At 35.9% G+C, this 20,045-nt stretch overlaps 1 protein-coding gene across 1 annotated transcript in view; it reads right to left on the bottom strand.

The window, feature by feature from the left end:
* Positions 1–20,045, bottom strand: part of ABCA12 (ATP binding cassette subfamily A member 12) — a 172,669-nt gene that overhangs the window by 42,943 nt on the left and 109,681 nt on the right. The window contains exons 21-27 of the mRNA XM_053656453.1: positions 15,375–15,554; positions 14,486–14,801; positions 9,809–9,923; positions 3,123–3,452; positions 1,982–2,051; positions 1,759–1,893; positions 818–973 (exon numbers count right to left, since the gene is read on the bottom strand). Of these exons, the coding sequence (XP_053512428.1) occupies positions 818–973; positions 1,759–1,893; positions 1,982–2,051; positions 3,123–3,452; positions 9,809–9,923; positions 14,486–14,801; positions 15,375–15,554 (1,302 nt within the window). The remainder of the gene's footprint in view (positions 1–817; positions 974–1,758; positions 1,894–1,981; positions 2,052–3,122; positions 3,453–9,808; positions 9,924–14,485; positions 14,802–15,374; positions 15,555–20,045) is intronic.

Here is a 20,045-nt window from a genome sequence, read left to right as displayed (position 1 = left end):
ATGATAACCTTCTATGTAAAATTTAATTCTAGAAACAAATGACCTATTATAGCTTTTAGCCTCCTCCTAGGTGAAAGAATGTGGCACTACTTTCTCTCAGGTCTTCATGACCCTTCTCTGTCAGAAAACACAGTCCCAGAAAAACAGTAACATTATAGTGAATTCTGTTTTATTCATCAAATCTCACATATTAAAAAAAACGGCTAAGGTTTGGTTCTCTGATTGGATAGGATGATACCAACTTATGAAAGAAATGTCTACAATGTGTGATTTCACTGCAACAAGCCTAGTTCTTTAGCTCAAACCTGTGGTTTACAGAATCCAGTTCATTAATTACTTCCTACATCTCCTTCAGGCATCACAAAAGGATCATTTTTGTGGGCCATCCTTGCTTTATAAAGGTGACACTACTCACCCAATGTCAGTAAGACATGAACTTCAAACTGTCCAGTGTTCATGTTAGGTTATGCTAAACTATCCATACTTGTTACTTGGTTACTCCTTATGACTAGTGACAGATGGCTGGAGTTTGGGGTGCAGACTGTGACCAAACAAGAAAATTTTTCCCTGTGTGAGGCTAACTGGACCACAAAGGGATTTACAATCTTGGACTAATTAGCACCATATGCTAACCAACTAAGCTAATGAGCCCAGAAAAAGCCACAGTTTAATCTCCATAAGAGTCCTAACACATATGTGTAGACATATTCATCCATGATGAAAAGAATAATCTTGCCATTTGGAAAACATAATTAAAATCACCAGTCATGTAAATTTTGTATCACTTCTCTCATAACAATGCATGTTGTTGACCTACTTGTCTTGCTGGTGGAGGGGTTGGTGTTCTGCATCATGATATTAGTAAACATAAGGCCATTGCTCTTCTCCTGCTTCACCTCTGCATATCCAAATTGCTTCTTCCAATAGGAAGGAAGAATTGGGAAATACCACGGAGCTGCCATGCCATATGTACCTGTAATAAAAATGTATTAGGAAGAAGAGATATTAATTGATTGTTAATATTAAGCATCGATAGCTAAATAACAAATGACTATATATGGTTCAGGAAGTAGTTTCATTTTTTGATACTATATAAAACTAAAAATGCTGTCAGTTTTCAAAGTAAAAACATAGCTTAAAAATTTCTTTTCTTTTTAAACAGCTTCTTTGGGATATAATTATGTGCCATAAAATTTACTCATTGTAAGTACAGAGTCAGATGATTTTATTAAAATTTTAAAACTGGACAACCATCGCCACATATTAGAATATTTTTGTAACTTCAAAAAGTTCTCTCAGGCCCCTTTTCAGATAATCCCTGCTCCCACCCAAATCCCAGGCAATCAGTGATCTTATTTCTATCTCTACGCATTTGTACAAATATAAATACGGCTTAATGGAAAACTCCTAAGCATGCTAGAATTGATGACCACTTGAGAGCTAGGATGGGGAAATCCAAGTAGTTATTTTCCATTAGAATTTGGCAAATTCCCCTTCAAATGCAGAGACTTGGCTTTTGCCTTGTACTCCCACTTGGAAAGACTGGATTCCATGCTTCTTAATTCACTCCATTCTTTTAAGAAATGTCAGAGAAGAAATCCCCTAGGTGCATTATCTCATCCTGAAGAAATTTTGGTTAACTTTGGAATTTAAGTATTTATTTTTAAAGTATTTATTTATATTTAGAACATACATATTAGCCAACTCATAATGGTGATAACTATAAAAAGCAGGCATGTGTAGGGAGTATGTTCGTACCTGGGAAGACATTCCTGACGTACCAAGCAATAAGGAAATAAATGAAGGAGTCAGCTACAATCAGACCACACAGCCAGCCAAAGGAGGTGGTGTCGTCCTGAACTGGAGAGCTGTACATATTTTCCCACTGAAGACCTACAAAGTGAACACATGCATTTATTCTTGTGTGAGCTATATGACAGTCTGGAATGACAAAAACCCACTTTCACAGAGAGGAGCCTACCAATGCCCTGCTCTTCATATCGTGCGATGTACTGACTGGCGTAGCTGAATGCCGTTGGTGACAGGAGGCTCTGTGAAGGAAAAACCAGTAATCAGAGCTCTTGAAAACTTCATACTTTTCACCCAGATGGATCTTAACATACTTAAACTTTGGACATATGTAGAAAAAATCACATTTAAAAACATGGGGGTCCCTTACCAAGCATGCTATGACTCTGAAAGAAGAGAAGAGGAAATGGCAGAAAACAAGAGTAGGAAAATTATAACTTGAAAAAATTTGTCATATGTCCAAAATATATGTCTAAACTTATTAAATGGTACTCAGCAATTTATAAAGTAGATCAGTACAAAGTAATACAATGTTAAGACAAAAACCAAATGAAATGTTAGCAGCCAAAGTATGTTTTTTTTACTTCATAAACTGATTTCAGGTAACAGAGTATTATGAGGAAATACACTAAAGTAGCAAATGATTGAATACTTATAATTGCAAAAAATTATTACTTTAAATTTTGTTTAAACCCAAAGTAGTCAAAGTTAGATGAAAGTTATTTATCACTTTTTATTTCTTTATGGAAAGCAAAGCTTTAATATGACTCTTAGTCAATAAAGAGGTTTACTTCTACTTTCCAAAATTCATAATCTCAATTCTTTCACTAAACTTCTTTAATTAACTGAGCACTTTTGAATTAAAACACAGAAAGGAATTCAAAATCGACTATGTGTTGTCAGTGCATTTGTTTTTATGCCTGTAAGTTATTTTGTATGCCATGAAAACCATGAAAATCATTGATATATTAGAATAATTCTAGTAATAGGGGCTTTCAAGCCAGAATTCTTGGTGCCCTTCAAATTGTGATATATTATATTCTAACTGTTCTTTCTTCAGGAACGATTTCTTAACAATATCAACTTATGGTTTTAGAAACTATAGGAAATTTCTTTTTTTTCATGGCCTTCTGCTTGTATGGTGTACAATGACGTAGAAAAACTGGCTATCATTAGGACAGTTCATTGTTCAGTGACTAAACTTTTAAATTTCAATAAGTATACGTGTATTTCCAGTGTGAAAGTTTAAAAACCACAACAAAAAAGGCCCATTTTTCTTACACACTGGCCATTCCACATGGCCGTCGACTCACCATGAACACTTTTAGTACGTAGCTCAGCTCATCATCAACTGTAACCATAACAATGAAGGGGAAAAAGGCGATGATGTAGATGAGGCTTCCAATCAGAGCTGCGATGTTGGTGTTGTTAAAGAAGGCACTGATGAGGTAACTCATGGCAATAACTGAGAAGCTGTAGTCCGAAAAATACAGGAACAAAATGAACCCATTTGTTTTGGGAAGAATATTGCCAAGCTTGAGTATGATGATGAGGATGATGATGGTAACCAGTAGAAATCCAACACTCTCTATCACCCAGGCAAAAAAGTGACTGCAGGAGTTCACACCCATCATCTTCATGTACTGTAAAAAGGAAAAAGTATTAGATGCTGCTTAAGCTGATACACTCCTAAATAACAATTTTTCAGTATCATGTAAAAATGCCCACAAAATACTCACATATATGAATTAGGTAGGCATCTTAATCATTTTCATAAGTCAAGTATTGGTGCATACTTGCTACAGGATATTAACATGACCACTTATTACAGCCCATATTAGATGGCATGCTCCCAGAGTGTACCAAATATAATGAAATAATAAATAATTTGGATGGTGAAGGTGTTTTTTTACAATTCCATTTTATAACTGGTGTCTAACCGATGCCTGCAGGTTAAATTAGTTTAGAGTGGACTATCAAAATTTATGGTATCCCCTGAAGAATTTTACATGAAAATGATATTTGTGCAGTCCTGATTATTTCCAGTGGGTGAAAAACCATGACAAGTTCAATGTTAGGACTCATATAATAAATCTACATCATTTTTTACTAAACAATCAATATTCATGTTCCTGGAAGAAATAAAACAGACCTGATTTCTAAAAATTTAAAATATGGGAACTTTGAAGGGATACATCTGTCCTTTGCCACACCTTCCCCATCTTTAAAATGTGTAATCTAGGTCTGTTTTGTCATCTTTGTTTTCAGAAAGACATTCATACACACAAAATTAACTCATGTATCTTAGATATTCTATATCTCCTTCTCAATCAATATTCTTTTATAACTTGGTGATACTCATAGAGGCCAAGGCATTTACAAAGGTAGAAAAACAGACCAGTATGATATGTTTGCGTATTAACTTGAAAGAGTTCTGAAAGATCTAAAGTCCCCTGGACATTGGCTGTCTTGAATTTGGTGACATGTGTGATACTTTCACAGAATCCGTACACCCCGGTTTCCAGTTTTAATAATTCATAGTTAAAATTAAGCTCACGGATCCAATATTTCATAGAAAATAACCCCAAAGAAATATGCCACTAACTTTACAATCCCCACCTTCTTAATTTAACTTGTCTAGAAAAAAAGGCAATGTGCTGGATCTTTTGCTCTATAAGCAAGAGAGTGAATTTTATTTTCTGCCTTTGCAACTTACCACATTTTTGACAACTCTGCTGTTCTGGTTGTTACCATGGAAACAGCTACCTGGCTGCCAACAGTGTAAGCTATAGGCCTTAAGCTAATCACCACTGAGAAAAAGCCTCTGCCTCTTCCTCTTAACTTTGCCCTTTCCTCACCCTCTGTTCTCTCTATTGCGTCTCTCCTCCCAGGCCCCATCACCCTTTGTTGTAAAGACTCAACCTATGTTTCCATAGGAATGGACGTGTGGGTCAAAGTAAAAAAAATCAGCATGGAGCAAAGATTCACTATGGAAGTTTCCTCCAATTGTAACTTATCCACCATTGAAAACACAATTACATTTTGGTGTGAAAAAAGACCTTGTACAGATCTTATTTTAGAAATTCTCTCCCTGCACACCAACTATTTAAGATAATCACTATATTATGTTTTATGACTACATTTCAGAGATACTCACCTACTCAGTATGATCATGATATTATTAGCTCTTTATGTACCTTTTTTCCTATTTGTATTTTGAGGGTTTTTTTTTTTACTGAGTTTCTGCCCATTTGAATATAATTAAATGAGGAGTTATGGAACCCAGATGGCTATTTCAAAGTTAACATTCACTACCGAATTTTACATGGCCTAACAAAAATATTTACCCTCCAATGCATGACAGTAGTAGACAATGTCAATATATTTCACAAAATGAATGTAAAATATCCAGGGCACCATCAAGGATGTGAAAAAAGCTGACTCCATAAGCATAAATATGTCTTCCTTTCCTGTCAATTGAAAGCTGCAGTAAGACACATTTACATATCTAAAAAATTCTCCATTCATAGCCTTGTTAAAATATAATTTGGCAAACCTGAAGACCAGGACTAAAGGTACTTGTTATTGTAGTTCTGAAATGTTTGAGACTCAAGACCAGATTCCTATTCCCAAGAACTGGTAAAAGTTGGAGACTCATTATTGCCTTTGATAGAAACAAATTGAGTTTGGCGCTTTCAAAAACACTCACTACTTAACATTCTAGCATGAAACAAACTTCAGTGTTAAACTTCAGGATTTTACGCCATGAGGAGAACAGCTGCTTTCATAAAGAGTCAGAGCATGTAAGCCATCCATAAATTATCCAGATTCACTTCCAACTACGTTATAATAAACAAGACCAAACTTGCTGATGGAAGATGGCACACAGAGAATGGTTGGCTGTGCTTTCTTGGATGTCATTGGTTCCTCCTCAAAATGACAGCTGTCAGGTGCCAGCTTTGTAAGAAGTCATGTGTCTTGAGCCTCCCAACCTGCCAGAGCAATTTATCAATAACTGATAACTTGCTGCTCAAAGAAAAACCCTTCTGGACAGTGGCCAAAGTTTGTCCCAGTTTACGGCAGATAATGAGAAGAGATTCAGTAATATTTTATATAAATGTATTGTCACATTCAGGAGAAGCTTCTGCACAGGGACTGGCATTAGTGCTACCAGGAAAATAAACCATAAATATTCATATATTTACTTGAATATTTACTTATTCAATTCAATAATGTCAGGCACCAATTTGTAAAGAATAATATTTTCTACCTCAATTTTAAAAACTCTCTTGAAAATAAACATTTATATATTGTTTTAGTAAGATGCACAGGATGTTGTGATCACTACTCGGAATGTTCCAAATTCCCACTAGGGGGATGGATAGTGTATGTCAAAAAGGCATAAAAGTTTGTTTAAAGTGAAGCACCACACAGGACTAAAAATCCTAGCATAATTCTTGGTAACATCTCTGCAGCCAACAGATATTTTAGTTTACTGGTCTAAACTGAGAAAGAGCAACTCCAACAGAATATGAGCACTAAAATCCCCATAAAGCCTCATAAATGATTTATATTAGATCAAATGGATGAAGCTAACCCATAAATCAGGAAAATAATATATAATACATACATATATAATACATGTAAAAAAGACTCTTCCATGTGTTGCAAAAGCATCTTTTATATGGCCTTAATTTTTGATTTTCAAAAGGAAGGAATGTATAACAGAACCCAAATGAAAAATATTTTGAAATGTTTTTTAAGAACTAGTCTTAATTTCATCAATAAACTTATTTATCATTAATATTTATGCTAACTTGTTCAGCGAGTTAGAGCAATTCAGTGGAGTCATATCATAAGAAAGTCCAAGGTTAATGGTTTCATTGAAATAACAGCTAACTTGGTCTTTTTGTCCAGATTTTAAAACAATTACAGAAGAAAAAGGTTGTTTTTTTTTTACCTTTTTGATTTAATTTGGAATAGAAAAAAGCAGAGAGTGAGTAGATTTACACCTTAACTAACTATAAAAACAATGGCATTAAAAAGTAATTTTTAATCTCTGGTAAACTAAGAAATTATTATCATCTTCAAAAGTCCTTAAGAGTCTATGCTAGTAAAATAAGATTGTGAGACAGAAGGTAGGGTTTGACTGGAAGTCAAGACACTTGAGTTCTAGCCAGATCTACTATTAACTAGCCCCATAGTTTTCAGCAAGTCACTTCCCACTTTCTGGGTTCAGCTTTTTTTATCTTTAAAAGTGAGGAGGTTAGTTTAGAACTGTGGACTGTGGAGGGAGGCTGAGCAGGAGGCTCTGGGTGTGTTCTCATCATTCCTCACCTCCTTCCATTTATCTCACAAATACACTGGATTCCTTTGAATTTAGGACACTACCAATTTTAAGCTGTGCTATTATTTTACATGCAACCAAGAAAGCAAAATCACTGCCAAATAAACTATAAAATACTATCAAATGTATGCTAATTTCAGAGGCTTTAAAGTGTGTAGAAGAAAATCATTACCTTGGAACTGATAAAATATGCATAATTGAATTCCTTCTCTCTCTGGCAGTGAGAGAGCTACATACTGAAAATACAGTGCTGAGTGAAGTGTATGATGACAACACTCAGCAAATCTAAGGGATTGGGCCCAAGTGAATATGAACTGGGGGACTCAAAGCCTGATTCTCTGATCCCAAGTTCACTGATCTGTCATTATACGACTTTGACCCTCCAGATCAGGCAGTTAAATTTTGAAGATAGATGCCTGAAAAATGAACACACAGAGCTACCAAGCAGAAGCTAGTTTATTGTTTAAAATGTCTTTCATGTCTTAAATTGAGAAAGTACTCTTCATTATGTTTTTTGGTGACATACATAGATGTACTTAGAAAGTATTATCCTTAAACAGAAAATAATATAGCATGTGTGTTTTATTTGTGTGTGTGTGTATATATATATATATACACACACACATATATATACTATATATATACATATATACATATTTACTGTGTGTTTCTATGACAAATAGTATCTTTAAGGTAGCTGTTCACTTTGAAGTAGAAAATAATTTAGTTTTTATCATGGTTTTCTACTTCAAAGTTTTTCTTTAATCTGTGAAGATTCACTTCTAAGTACCAGAAACCTGAAAGAAAAATACAAGGTAAAGATTTGTGACCAAAATTATGCTCCAAACTGTGGATCCAAGTTTTTATTTTTTTAATTTAAAAAAATTTTTTTTATTGATTATGCTGTTACACTTGTTCTATTCCCCCTTTCATTCCCCTCCACCCTACCCCCCATCCCCAAGTTTTTAAATTGGAATTAAGAAACCATCATATCCAGTCCTGAGTACAACTGGCCTTAAACTAGTTGATGAGACATTTACCAATTTGTACCTGAAATTTACAAGTGCAACAGTGAGGATCAACCAGAATTTGAACAACAAAGCTAAGATGTGTAGGTTCAGATTGTAAGACATTCTTGGAAGCCTGATGCTGAACTAACAAAAGTATGAAGCAATCCTTTGTACTTTGTAAGGAAAAATAATCAATTGCCTAGAAGCATTGGCAAAGTGAGTCTGAAAAGTACAATTAGACTAACAAGTTACTCTAACCTCATTATTTCAGATTGTCAGCCAGGACTTGCAATAATTATTGTGCTTCAGTTTTGAAATGTTTCTGCTTTCTCTTCACTCACAAGTGTAGGAACAGACTCATTATAGGATGAGAAGATAAAATAATTTCTATCCCAATATAACCAAAAAAAAATCACACAATGCTTTTCATAAATTCTAAAAAGAAGTAATATATTTTGAATTTGGGGATAATGATGAAGAATATGCTCAAGAAGAATTCATGCTTTACATCCTAGATACTATCTTCCATTGTTATATTATTAACTTAGTAGCTTAACATGAAATTCTTAGCCTATAAATCATGAACTAGTGGGAGACAGAGGAGAAGGTAATTGAAGGAGACAAGTTATACTGGAAAGAGAATTTGCTTCCTGAGAGCAGAAACAAACCATATGTCTATATATATATATATGTCTATGTCTATGTTTATGTCTATGTCAATGTGTATGTGTATGTCTATGTCTGTGTCAATGTCTATGGCAATGTCTATATCTATGTCTATGTCTGTGTCAGTGTCTATGTCTATGTCAATTTGTATGTGTATGTCTGTTTCAATGTCAATGTCTATGTCTTTATCTATGTCTATCTACATCTATAGTTGATGCTCGAACAACACAGGTCTACTTACATACACATTTTTTTCAATAAATGCAGTCAGCCCTCAGTATCACTGGTTTTTACATTCCCAGATTCCACCAACTGTGGATCAAAAACAGTATTTTTCACTCCATGAATGGGAATCAAGTTGAGGAGCTTTGAGTGTAGGTACTGATCCGTGACATTTTATATAAGGAACTTGAGCATCTGAGAATTTTGGTGTGTATGTGGGTCCTGGAACCAGTCCTCCATGGATACTAAGGGATGACTGAAGTTTTGGGGGAGTCAAAACTTATATGTGGATTTTCAACTGTGCAAGGTTCATTGCTGCAAGTCCCCTTGTTATTCAAGGATCACTTTATATCTATACCTATATTTATATCAGTATTTAGACTCACTTATTTACCACACAAATAATCTTCTTGCTTTAATAGTATCATTGTTATTATTTAAACTTCCTCTGTTAGATCTTAAGTCATATAGGTGACTTTCTGGGCAAAAAAAAATTACTCTTAGGATTATAAATTGTACTTAGATTTTATTCAGAATTATTCAGATTTTGTTTTTCAGAAACACTTATACATAAGATCTCTGTAATTTGAGGGAGTGAATACTGCATTTTCAGCTGCCTTTATGATTCATAAAATATATTTCTAATTCACAAGGTATGGCTCAGGCTTTCTGAGTTCGTATAGGTACAATGAAAATCACAGTGATTATTATAGACATATACCTTATTCATAATAAGAAGAAATTCTCAACGTACCTCATGCAGCCTGAGGTCTTTCTCATAAACAAGCTTTTTTACAAAGGCAGCTATAAAAACAACCCAGGCCACCATGAGCACGATTGGAAGAGAATAAGAGACACTGGTTAGGAAGCTGTAAAAAAAACAAAAACAAACAAACGAAAAGAGAATCCAGTGACCAAAATGAATGTCATACTTACAGATAGCAATAAAAATAACACAACACTTCTTACGTTTATAGTATATTGCTTTTTAAATTGAGAATAATCATTAATATAACTCTTTTATTTGTGAAATGTGAAGCTGACTTAGTAAGCCCATGATTTTCTTGCTCTAATGCTGCAAGAACAAAAAAAACCCTCCCAAAAACCAAAAAACAACCCAGCTCTGGATTGCTATATAAAATTGCTTAATTGTTTAAACTGTGTTTGAATATGTCTTGTCCAGGAAAATAATTATTGTATAGATATAATTGCTAGGTTCAAAATTCTTTAGCTTAAACCAAATTCTTATCTAAAAGGCAAATTTAAAATTAAGTGATAATTGATTTATCTAGCTAAAAGCTGTGTCTTCTGAAATTACTGTATCCACCTGCTCTGGAAGCCCATAGGGATTATTAAGCAATATTACCCAAAATAAGATAAAATAAAACTCAAGGCATTCCATTGAAAATACAGACAAAGAACTTGGATTCCTTAAAATAATGCTGCAGGAGATTTTTCATAAACAGCATAGAAATGTCTGTTCTGGCAATATGCTAACTAGACGGGCACCGAAAGACCTCATTGGGACCCATATATATTCCTCAGTGACCTGCCTATGATACCTGGAAGTTCAAATACACTATTTCTCAAAGTTGAACACTCATCAGAATTGCCCAAAGGGCTTATTGAAACACCAATTTCTGAGCCCCAGCCGTAAGCTTCTGAGTTATTACTCTGGGGTGGGTTAAGAAATGTCCATTTTAAATAGTTTTCTGGAGATACGATGCTGCTGGTCCAGGGACTACACTTTGAGAACCACAGCTTCCTATTTTGGCCACTTTGCTGTGGGCTAAGCAAATGAGTAGTTTTCAATGAGAAAAACTCTAAATTGATTTGTTTTGCATTATTAGGCTCCACTGAAGCTTTTACATGGAGAAAGATCCCAAGGCCATTTTCTTTTTAATCTATAAGACTAAGGAATTACCTTCAAGTTCCCCATGAAAAATACAAGTATTAATGGGACATGACATCACCATCATTCATTCTCACTTTAGCATCCCAAGTGTAACACCATCAGAGACATGAAGGGTTTTTCGATGGGGAAGGAATAAGGGTTGGGGCCATATCCAATGCTTTTGCTTCCCAGGAAACTGTCTGGCATGGGGTAGGCGTTTAAAGAATATTTGTTGAATAAATTTTGTCTTGGTTCAAATCCAACCTTGATGCTCTTTCTGGCTCTCGTATTAGGCAAAAGCCCTCATCTGTTAATAACAACCCCCCTGTAATGATTCTTGTAAGTGATTGTGTATTTTAGATTTGATACAGGATAAAGAAAAAATAAGCTGGTCTTATAATCTAAGGACCAATGCACTACCAGTTTTACAACTTTAGGCAAGTTACTTAACCTTCCTGAATTTTTGTGAAAGCACTTTGTATAAAACAAAGTTTATATGTATATATAAAGCATTGTGATCATTCTTCCATAAAAAAATGCACAGTATAATTATTTTTAGTCTTTAAAGAAACATCAACATACCCACCATTGCAGGCAGCAAAATTGACAAGGGAAAAAAATAGATAAGAATTTTCATTTAATTGAACTTTCACTTCTTCACTGTTAATGCAAGTCACTGCATTTCACATGTGGTCCAGACTGCAGAGTCCTGACTGGCCTCACAACCAGCACCCCACCTTGACACTGCACTGACAAAATCTGCACCTGCCTGCCCCCATCACTGCTGCACAAAGTGTTACATAACCTCTTCTCACCTATACACAGCTCTTAAAACTACACATCAAGAGAAAGATAAAGAAAAAGATCCAAGCATCTGAATTGTATGTGAAAATGCAATAAATTGGCTAAATAATGTGTACAATTTCTTTAAGGTAATATTCAGTCTTAAGCTTTTCTGTATGAGAATGAGCTTGAAAAAAATAAGTGCTCCAACCTTTTTTTGTTTTTAAACTGTGGTGAGAGTGGAGGAGCCATTCAGTGCTACCTGGCAGATTTCTTGAACATTCAGATTTGGTTGTCTTAAAAACATAATCCTTACATCTTTTGTTTATTCAGCAAAACCACTTTAGATAAAGATTCCTAGCAAGTGGACTAATAGCACATCACATAGTTTTAAGTAGCACAATATCTTAGCCGATTGATTGATGATGTGTTCCATCAAAATTTTCTTTCCAATTAACCATGTATTCACAGATTTTTAATTAATTGAGAGGTGGAAGAAATTTTTAAAAACATTTTATTTATTTAAGGACTTCCGCCAAGATGGAGGCATAAGTGGAAACACTGTACCTTCTCCCACAACCAAGTTTAAAGACAACAAAGTTTTAGTAAGAAAAAATGCAGCCAAAACACAGAAAATTGAACTATTCCTAAGTCCGACAACAACAAACCATTCAGCCAGACCAGTAAGAAGGGCAGAGCCAGCAGCAGGGTGGGTCGGGCAAAAAAGATCCCCCGACCCAGGCATGCAGGCAGATCCCAGGTGTGTGGTAGCAACGGGTGAACCCAGTGAGGGCACAAGGCGGCAGGCTGACTGCGGTCACACATTCACGTGCAGATAAACCAGCGAAGGAATGAGCAGTGAGACAGACCTTGCAGGCCGCAGTGGCAGAAAGCAGCAGAGGGGACCACTATTGCTCCCTCTCTGACCCCACCCCCACATGCAGCATCACAAACCAGCAACCTGGGTAGCCCCACCCTGGTAAACAACTAAGGCTCTGCTCCTCATACTTAACAGGCACAAACAGATAAAAATATGGCTCAAGAAGAACTCAAAGCCTCAGAGCCCATAACTCTAAGTGACCAAGAAATAGCCAAACTTTCAGATGCACAGTTCAAAACACTGGTGATCAGGATGCTCACAGAACTGGTTGATTTTAGTCACAAATTAGAGGAACAAATGAAGGCTAAACTAATTGAAATGAAGGAAAATGCACAGGAAACCAATAGTGATGAAAAGGAAACTGGGACTCAAATCAAGGGAGTGGACCAGAAGGAAGAAAAAAAAAGACCAAACAGAAAAGAATGAAGAAACAAGAATTCAAAAAAATGAGGAGAGGCTTAGGAACCTTCAGAAGTTGGACCCAAGAAGGAACACACCAAGGCACATCATCATTATATTAGCCAAGATTAAAATGAAAGAGAGAATCCTAGAAGCAGCAAGAGATAAGGGGGACAGTCACCCACAAAGGAGTTCCCATCAGACTGTCAGCAGATTTCTCAAAAGAGACCTTACAGGCAAGAAGGGGCTGAAAAGAAGTATTCCAAGTCATGAAATCCAAAGACCTACATCCAAGATTGATCTATCCAGCAAAGCTTTCATTTAGAATGGAAGGGCAGATAAAGTGCTTCTCAGATAAGATCAAATTCAAGGAGTTCATCATCACCAAGCCCTTATTTTTTTTTTTAATATTTTTATTATTTATTTATCTTTAGAGGGGAAGGGAAGGGAGGGGTTGGGGGCTATATATGAAATGTTAAAGGGACTTATCTAAGAAAAAGAAGATAAAAAAGATGAACAGTGAAAGGACAGCAAACTCACAATTATTAAGAACCACACCTAAAACAAAAGCAAACTAAGAGGACAGCTAGATCAGGAGCAGAACCATAGAAATGAAGATTACATGGAGGGTTAGCAACAAGGGAGTGGGAGGAGGAGAAGGGGGGAGAAGGTACAGAGAGTAAGTAGCATAGATGGTAGGTATAAAATGGATAGGGGAAGGGCAAGAATAGTATGGGAAATATAGAATCTAAAGAACTTGAGACACGTGGTCATAAACTAAAGGGGGGAATGGTTAGAGAGGGGTGTGCAGGGTGGAGGGGAATGAAGGGGGGAATAGAACAACTGTAATGGCATAATCAATAAAATATATTAAAAAATAAATATATATATTCTATTTATTTATTTTTAGAGAGAGGGAAAGGGAAGGAGAAAGAGTGGGAGAGAAATATCAATGTGTGGTTGCCTCTCATGTGTCTCCTACTGGGGACCTTGCCTGCAACCCAGGCATGTGCCCTGTCTTGGAATGGAACTGGCAACCCTTTGCTTCACAGGCCCATGCTCATTCCACTGAGCTACACCGGCCAAGGCATGAGAGGTAGAAGAAATTTTAAGATTGTCGGGTTTAACTCCCTCATTTAACTAGACAAAGGTAAGAACAGTAGAGAGCAGGTAACATAAAAATTATACAGTCATGCACTTGAGGCTAGAGTCATATGCTCTGAATTCTGGAGCCAAAGTTCTCAGAAAACTAAGAGTTATGATAAAGAAAACATAGATCTTTTGATAAGGTCAACCTCATCATGTTGGTAACTATGAACAGCTTTGGTGGAGCTGTGCCCTATACTGTGACTAGAAACAAGCATTTGACAAAGGTTTGGTGGCTGTTATCCCTTTGGACAGGGATGAATGGACAGAAATGTGTTCTAAAAAAATGTTTGCTTATTAACCAGGGCTGAACGGATGCATGCACTTACTTGTCTTTCATGTAGCAGGGATAAGGAATTGCTTGGACCTGAACTGCTATTTCCTGGGAGTTCCTTCCAGTCTGCAATTCAATGATTGCTCTTTCAATATTATCCTGTAAGTAAACAAAAGCCCTGCCGTAGATCTGGTTGTGTGATGGAGAATTGTGTGGCCCCGGGGCCCAAATCTTAGTCCTTATGTTTCTTGTTGTCTGTGAGGTCTTGAGACTCATGCGGATGGTGTATTTTATGACAGGAGGAAGAGAGACATCTTCAGAGTCATAGCCTCTGTGTTGGCTTCTGTTAGAAGGAAGCTTAAAAATAACACCTAAAAATAAAGCAGCAACAACAGCAGAAAGGTTATTTTATGGTTGACATTATTCATTGTTTGGAAGGTACACATAGGGGATTTCTAAACAGGCAATTGAGTAGTAATGTGACAGTAAGTTCAGCTCCCAATTTACAGAAAATATGGCTAATTGGGAGTAACAACCTCAGATACTCAAAGCAGGAGTTTGAGGGTGTAATTACGAACTAAGTGGCCAGATTAAATATCTCACTCTGAGCCACTTACTGAAATAAAAAAACAACTAACACATACTTTACAATGAATAATCTTGATAATTATAAGTACTGACTCAACTTTGTCCTGTAACTATGAAATCCTTTTCAGTCTTAATTTTAAGAATGCCAACAAAATTACACATAAATTGAAAGCTGCTCAGATATTATGGTTGTTTGACTACACGAAAGGTTCGTGTTTCTAAGGACATCAGAGGGGACAGTGACCGCTGCCCCCAGCCCAGACTACTTTTCTGAGTTCTGGATAAAAGAGGTGAGGGAAGAATTTGGCCAATTTTAGTGCACAGAATAGCTCAAACTTCAGTAGAAAAACACTTACTTCCAAAGAGTTCGTTGCTTTTGGAGAGTCTGTTAGCTTCTCTCTCCATTTCATCCACACTGTTTGCTGCCTGAATACGGTCATATAACACACAGGAGGAAATATTCACTGTCAGGGAAGATAGTGTGTTCAGATGATCAACCAGGTCAATGCTGTTCTCCAATTTCAGCCTCAGGATATCTGGAGAAGCAAAGCAAAACAGACAGAAAGCATGTTATAATGTTATATTATAATGTTGTTTCTTCTAGTAGTAATGAGAGAAAACAATGATTTGGTAAGTATATGCCAAACTAGACTATAAATAATAGAGAGTTGTAGAATTTACTCTAAAAAAATCTAGTACTCTAAATTTAGGAAAATGTGTCCAGTTGTGCAAATATTCATTGAATACAATGATCGGTTATAAGCACAGTAAACCCAAGCTCAAAAAAACAATACAAGATAATTTAAAAGTGTATTCTGCCACAGTTTAATTAACCAATGATTAAATGTGAATATTTTTTTTAAATCTATCTACATGTAGTTAGGAAGAAAACTACAAACCAGAGATGAAACTTTCAAATAAACAGTAATGTTTGCTTTGTTCAAATGGGAATGCAATGATATAAGCAAAGGAAACGCTATGCAGAGTGTGTAGAACAAATAAATTATATTATTCAATAAGTTGCTCTACAGAATCACTTTTTAGGAGACTGTGAGATCTATGCCACACACATAACTTTCTAACATTGTTTGATTTAAAACTTACGTGAGGGGATCCATGCTACACTAATCTCCTTCCAGGGCCAACCTGGCATTACAACTAAGTTGTAGAAAAATCATCCAGAATAACCAACTGAACACTGGCTGGAGTGAAGCCTTATAACCATGGACAGAGAGAAAAAACCACCTCACCCCAATGTGACTGGCAGGGAGTGTGGAGGAGATGCAAGAGGGCTGGCTGGGCTCCCACAGGCAGCAGCTGAAGTGCCAAAGGGATGTTTCCATGACCAGGGGGCTCCTCCTGAGAAGTGTGGAGTCTAAACCTTAAGCTGGACTCCCCAGCCTATAGCACTAGAGCTGGAAAGAAACCCAGATAATGTCCAGCTGTGAAGAGCAGCAGGGTTTCTGTCTGCCAGGGAGGGATGGCTAGAGATGCAGAGAGACTCTTAAAGGGCCAAAGCACAATTTTTTTTTTCACAGCCATTTACCCTGGGCACCAGCAAAAGGAGGGCAGAGTAGACTAGAGACTCTTGAGGAGAGTCTGGGGTTCATAGCTTTGGGGAGAAAACTGAAGGAAAGCCACGAGGATCCCTGTGCTGAGTTATTCCTCATACTGCAGGAACTATTACTCTGAGGCAGAGCACACCTCTTTGAATGGCATTAGCCTGAGGAGAAGCAATACCCCCACCCACAGGAATTACTCTGCCTTACCCTATGGTGCTTAAGCCAAGCTGCTGATTATGGCTTGATCAGACAGACAACTGATCGGTTTAATGACTGATTAGCTTAACAACTAAGGTGGAAAATACAAAACAGCTGAACTGGGAAAACAAAGAAACAGACCCCAAATGAAAAAGCAAGTTAATTTCTGGAAGAACTAGATGAAATGGAGGCAACCAATTTATCAGATAAAGAGTTTAGAGTAATGATGATAAGGATACTCAACAGTATGAAAAAAAAACATAGAAATCATAAAAAAAAAGGACCAGTCAGAAATAAAAAATGGAATATCTAAAATAAGTAACACACTGTAAGGAATAAACGGTAGGTTAGATGAAGCAGAGGACAGAATCGGTGTTTTGGAAGAAAAGGTAGAAAAAATCACCCAGGCAAAGCAGCAAAATGAAAAAAGAATTTTTAAAAATTACGTGAGCTTAACAAATATTTTGGACAACATAAAGCATAGCAACATCCACATCATGGGATTACCAGAAGGAGAAGAGAGCAAGCAAGGGGTCAAAAACCTATTTGAAAATATAATGACCAAAAACTTTGCTAATCTGGTGAAGGAAAAAGTCACATAAGTCTAGGAAGCTCAGAGAGTCCCAAACAATGTGGACCCAAAGAGGCCAACACATAATAATTAAAATGAGAAGCGTTAAAGACAGAGAGAATCTGAAAATTTTCAAGAGAAAAGCAGGGACTTACCTACAAGAGAGCACCAATTAGACTGGTATCCATCACTCAACAGAAACATTTCAGGCCAGAAGGGAGTAGTGTGAAATATTCAAGGTGATGAAAACCAAGGTCCTACAACCAAGGATACTTTACTCAAGAAGGCTATCATTTAAAATCGAAGGAGAAATAAGGAGCTTCCCAGACAAGAAAGAGGTAAAGGGGTTTGTTAACACCAAACTAGCACTGAGACAAATGTTAAAGGTTTTGCTTTAAGAAGAAGAGAAGAGAAAGAAAAAAAAACAGGAAAACAGTCTAACAATAAAATGCCACTACATACCTATCAATAATCACCTTAAATATAAATGGCTTAATTATAAAACCCTAAAAGTAAAGGGTGAAAAAAATTTTCATACAAATGAAAAGGAAGAAAAAGTTGGGGTAGCAGTATTTATATCAGACAAAATAACTTTAAAACCAAGGCTATAGTAACAGACAAAGGACATTACATAATGATAAAGGGAACAATCCAACAAGAGGATAGAGCCCTAGTATACCTTTACGCACCCAACATAGGAGCACCTAAACATTTAAAGCAAATCTTGATGGACATATAGAGAGACATAAACAGAAATACAGTCATAGTTGGAGATTTTAACACAACATTGACTTCAATGGATAGATCTTCCAGGCAAAAAATCAACAAGGAGAGAGCAACCTTAAACAACACACTATATCAAATGGACTTAATTGACATCTTCAGAGCATTTCACTCCGAAGCAGCAGAACATACATACTTTTCAAGAGCACATGGAATGTTTTCCAGGATAGACCACATGCTAGGATACAAAACAAGTCTTAATAAATTTAAGAGGATTGAAATCATAGAAAGCATTTTCTCTGACCACAATGCTATGAAACTAGAAATCAATCACAAGAAGAACACTGAAAAACATATGAAAAACATATGAAAGCTAAATAACATGTTACTAAACAATGAGTGGGTCAACAGTGAGATCAAGAGAGAATTCAAAAGATACCTTGAAACAAATGAAAATGAGAACACAACAATCCAAACTCTGCGGGACACAGAGAAAGCAATCCTAAGAGGGAAATTTATAGAATTATAGGCCTATCTCAAAAAACATGAAAAAGCTCAAATACATTATCTAACTTCACACTTAAAGGAACCTGGAAAAGAAAAACAAACAAAGCCCAAAGTGAGTAGAAGGAAGGAAATAATAAAGATTAGAGCAGGAATAAATGAAACAGAGTCTAAAAAATGATATAGAAGATCAATGAGTTCAAGAGCTCGTTCTTTGAAAAGATAAACAAGATTGACAAACGTTTAGCCAGACTCATCAAGAAAAAAAGAGAAAGAACCCAAATAAGTAAAATCAAAAATGTAAAAGGAGAAATAACAACTCACACCAAAAAATACAAAGGATTATAAGAAAATATTATGAACAATTATATGCCAACAAATTGGGCAACCTGGATGAAATGGATAAATTTCTAGGAAGATATAATCTCCCAAAAATAAAATAGGAAGAATCATAGATTCTGAATAGACAGACTATACCTAACAAAATTGAAGCAGTAATTTAAAAATTAACACCAAACAAAAGCCCTGGGCCAGATGGCTTCACAGGTGAATTTTACCAAACATTCTGAGAGCTATTAGCTCTCCTTCCCAAACTATTTCATAAAATTTAAGAGGAATAAAGGCTCCCAAACTCATTTTATGAGGCCAGAATTATCCTAATTCTAAAATCAGATAAAGACACTACAAAGAAAGAAAATTATAGGCCGATATCCTTAATGAACGTAGATGCTAAAATCCTTAACAAAATGTTAGCAAACTGAAACAGCAATGCATCATAAAAATTATACACCATGATCAAGTGGGATTTATCCTGGAAATGCAAGGTTAGTACAACTTCTGCAAATCAATAAATATGATTCATCACATAAACAAAATGAAGGATAAAAACATACTATTATATCAATAGGTACAGAAAAAGCTTTTAATAAAACCTAGCACCTATGTATGATCAAAACTCTCAGCAAAGTGGGAATAGAGGGAACATATCTGAACATAATAAAGGCCATATATGACAAGCCCACTGCAAGCATCATACTCAATGGGCAAAAACTACAAGCCTTCTCTTTAAGACTGGGAACAAGACAGGGATGTCCACTTTCATCTCTCTTATTCAGCATAGTGCTGGAAGTCCTGGCTACAGCAATCAGACAAGAAGAAGAAATAAAAGGCATCTAATTTGGAAAGGAAGAAGCAAAACTGTCTTTATTTGTATATGACATGATCCTATAGAGAACCCCAAAGATTCCACAAAGAAACTCTTAGATCTGGTAAATGAATTCAGCAAAGTAGCAGGGTACAAAACTAATATCCAGAAATCAGCTGCATTTTTATATGCCAATAATGAACTAACAGAAAGGTAAATTAAGAAAACAATCCCATTTATATTTGCTTCAAAAATAATAAAATACCTAGGAATAAATTTAACAAAGGATGTAAAAGACCTGTACTTGGAACATTGTAAGATACAG

This window comes from Artibeus jamaicensis, unplaced genomic scaffold, assembly GCF_021234435.1.
Source record: "Artibeus jamaicensis isolate MK-2021 breed Jamaican fruit bat unplaced genomic scaffold, CSHL_Jam_final contig_1015, whole genome shotgun sequence".
NCBI lineage: Eukaryota > Metazoa > Chordata > Mammalia > Chiroptera > Phyllostomidae > Artibeus > Artibeus jamaicensis.
The sequence above is the reverse complement of the archived record's forward strand: the minus strand, read 5'-3'. Positions and strand labels throughout refer to the sequence as shown.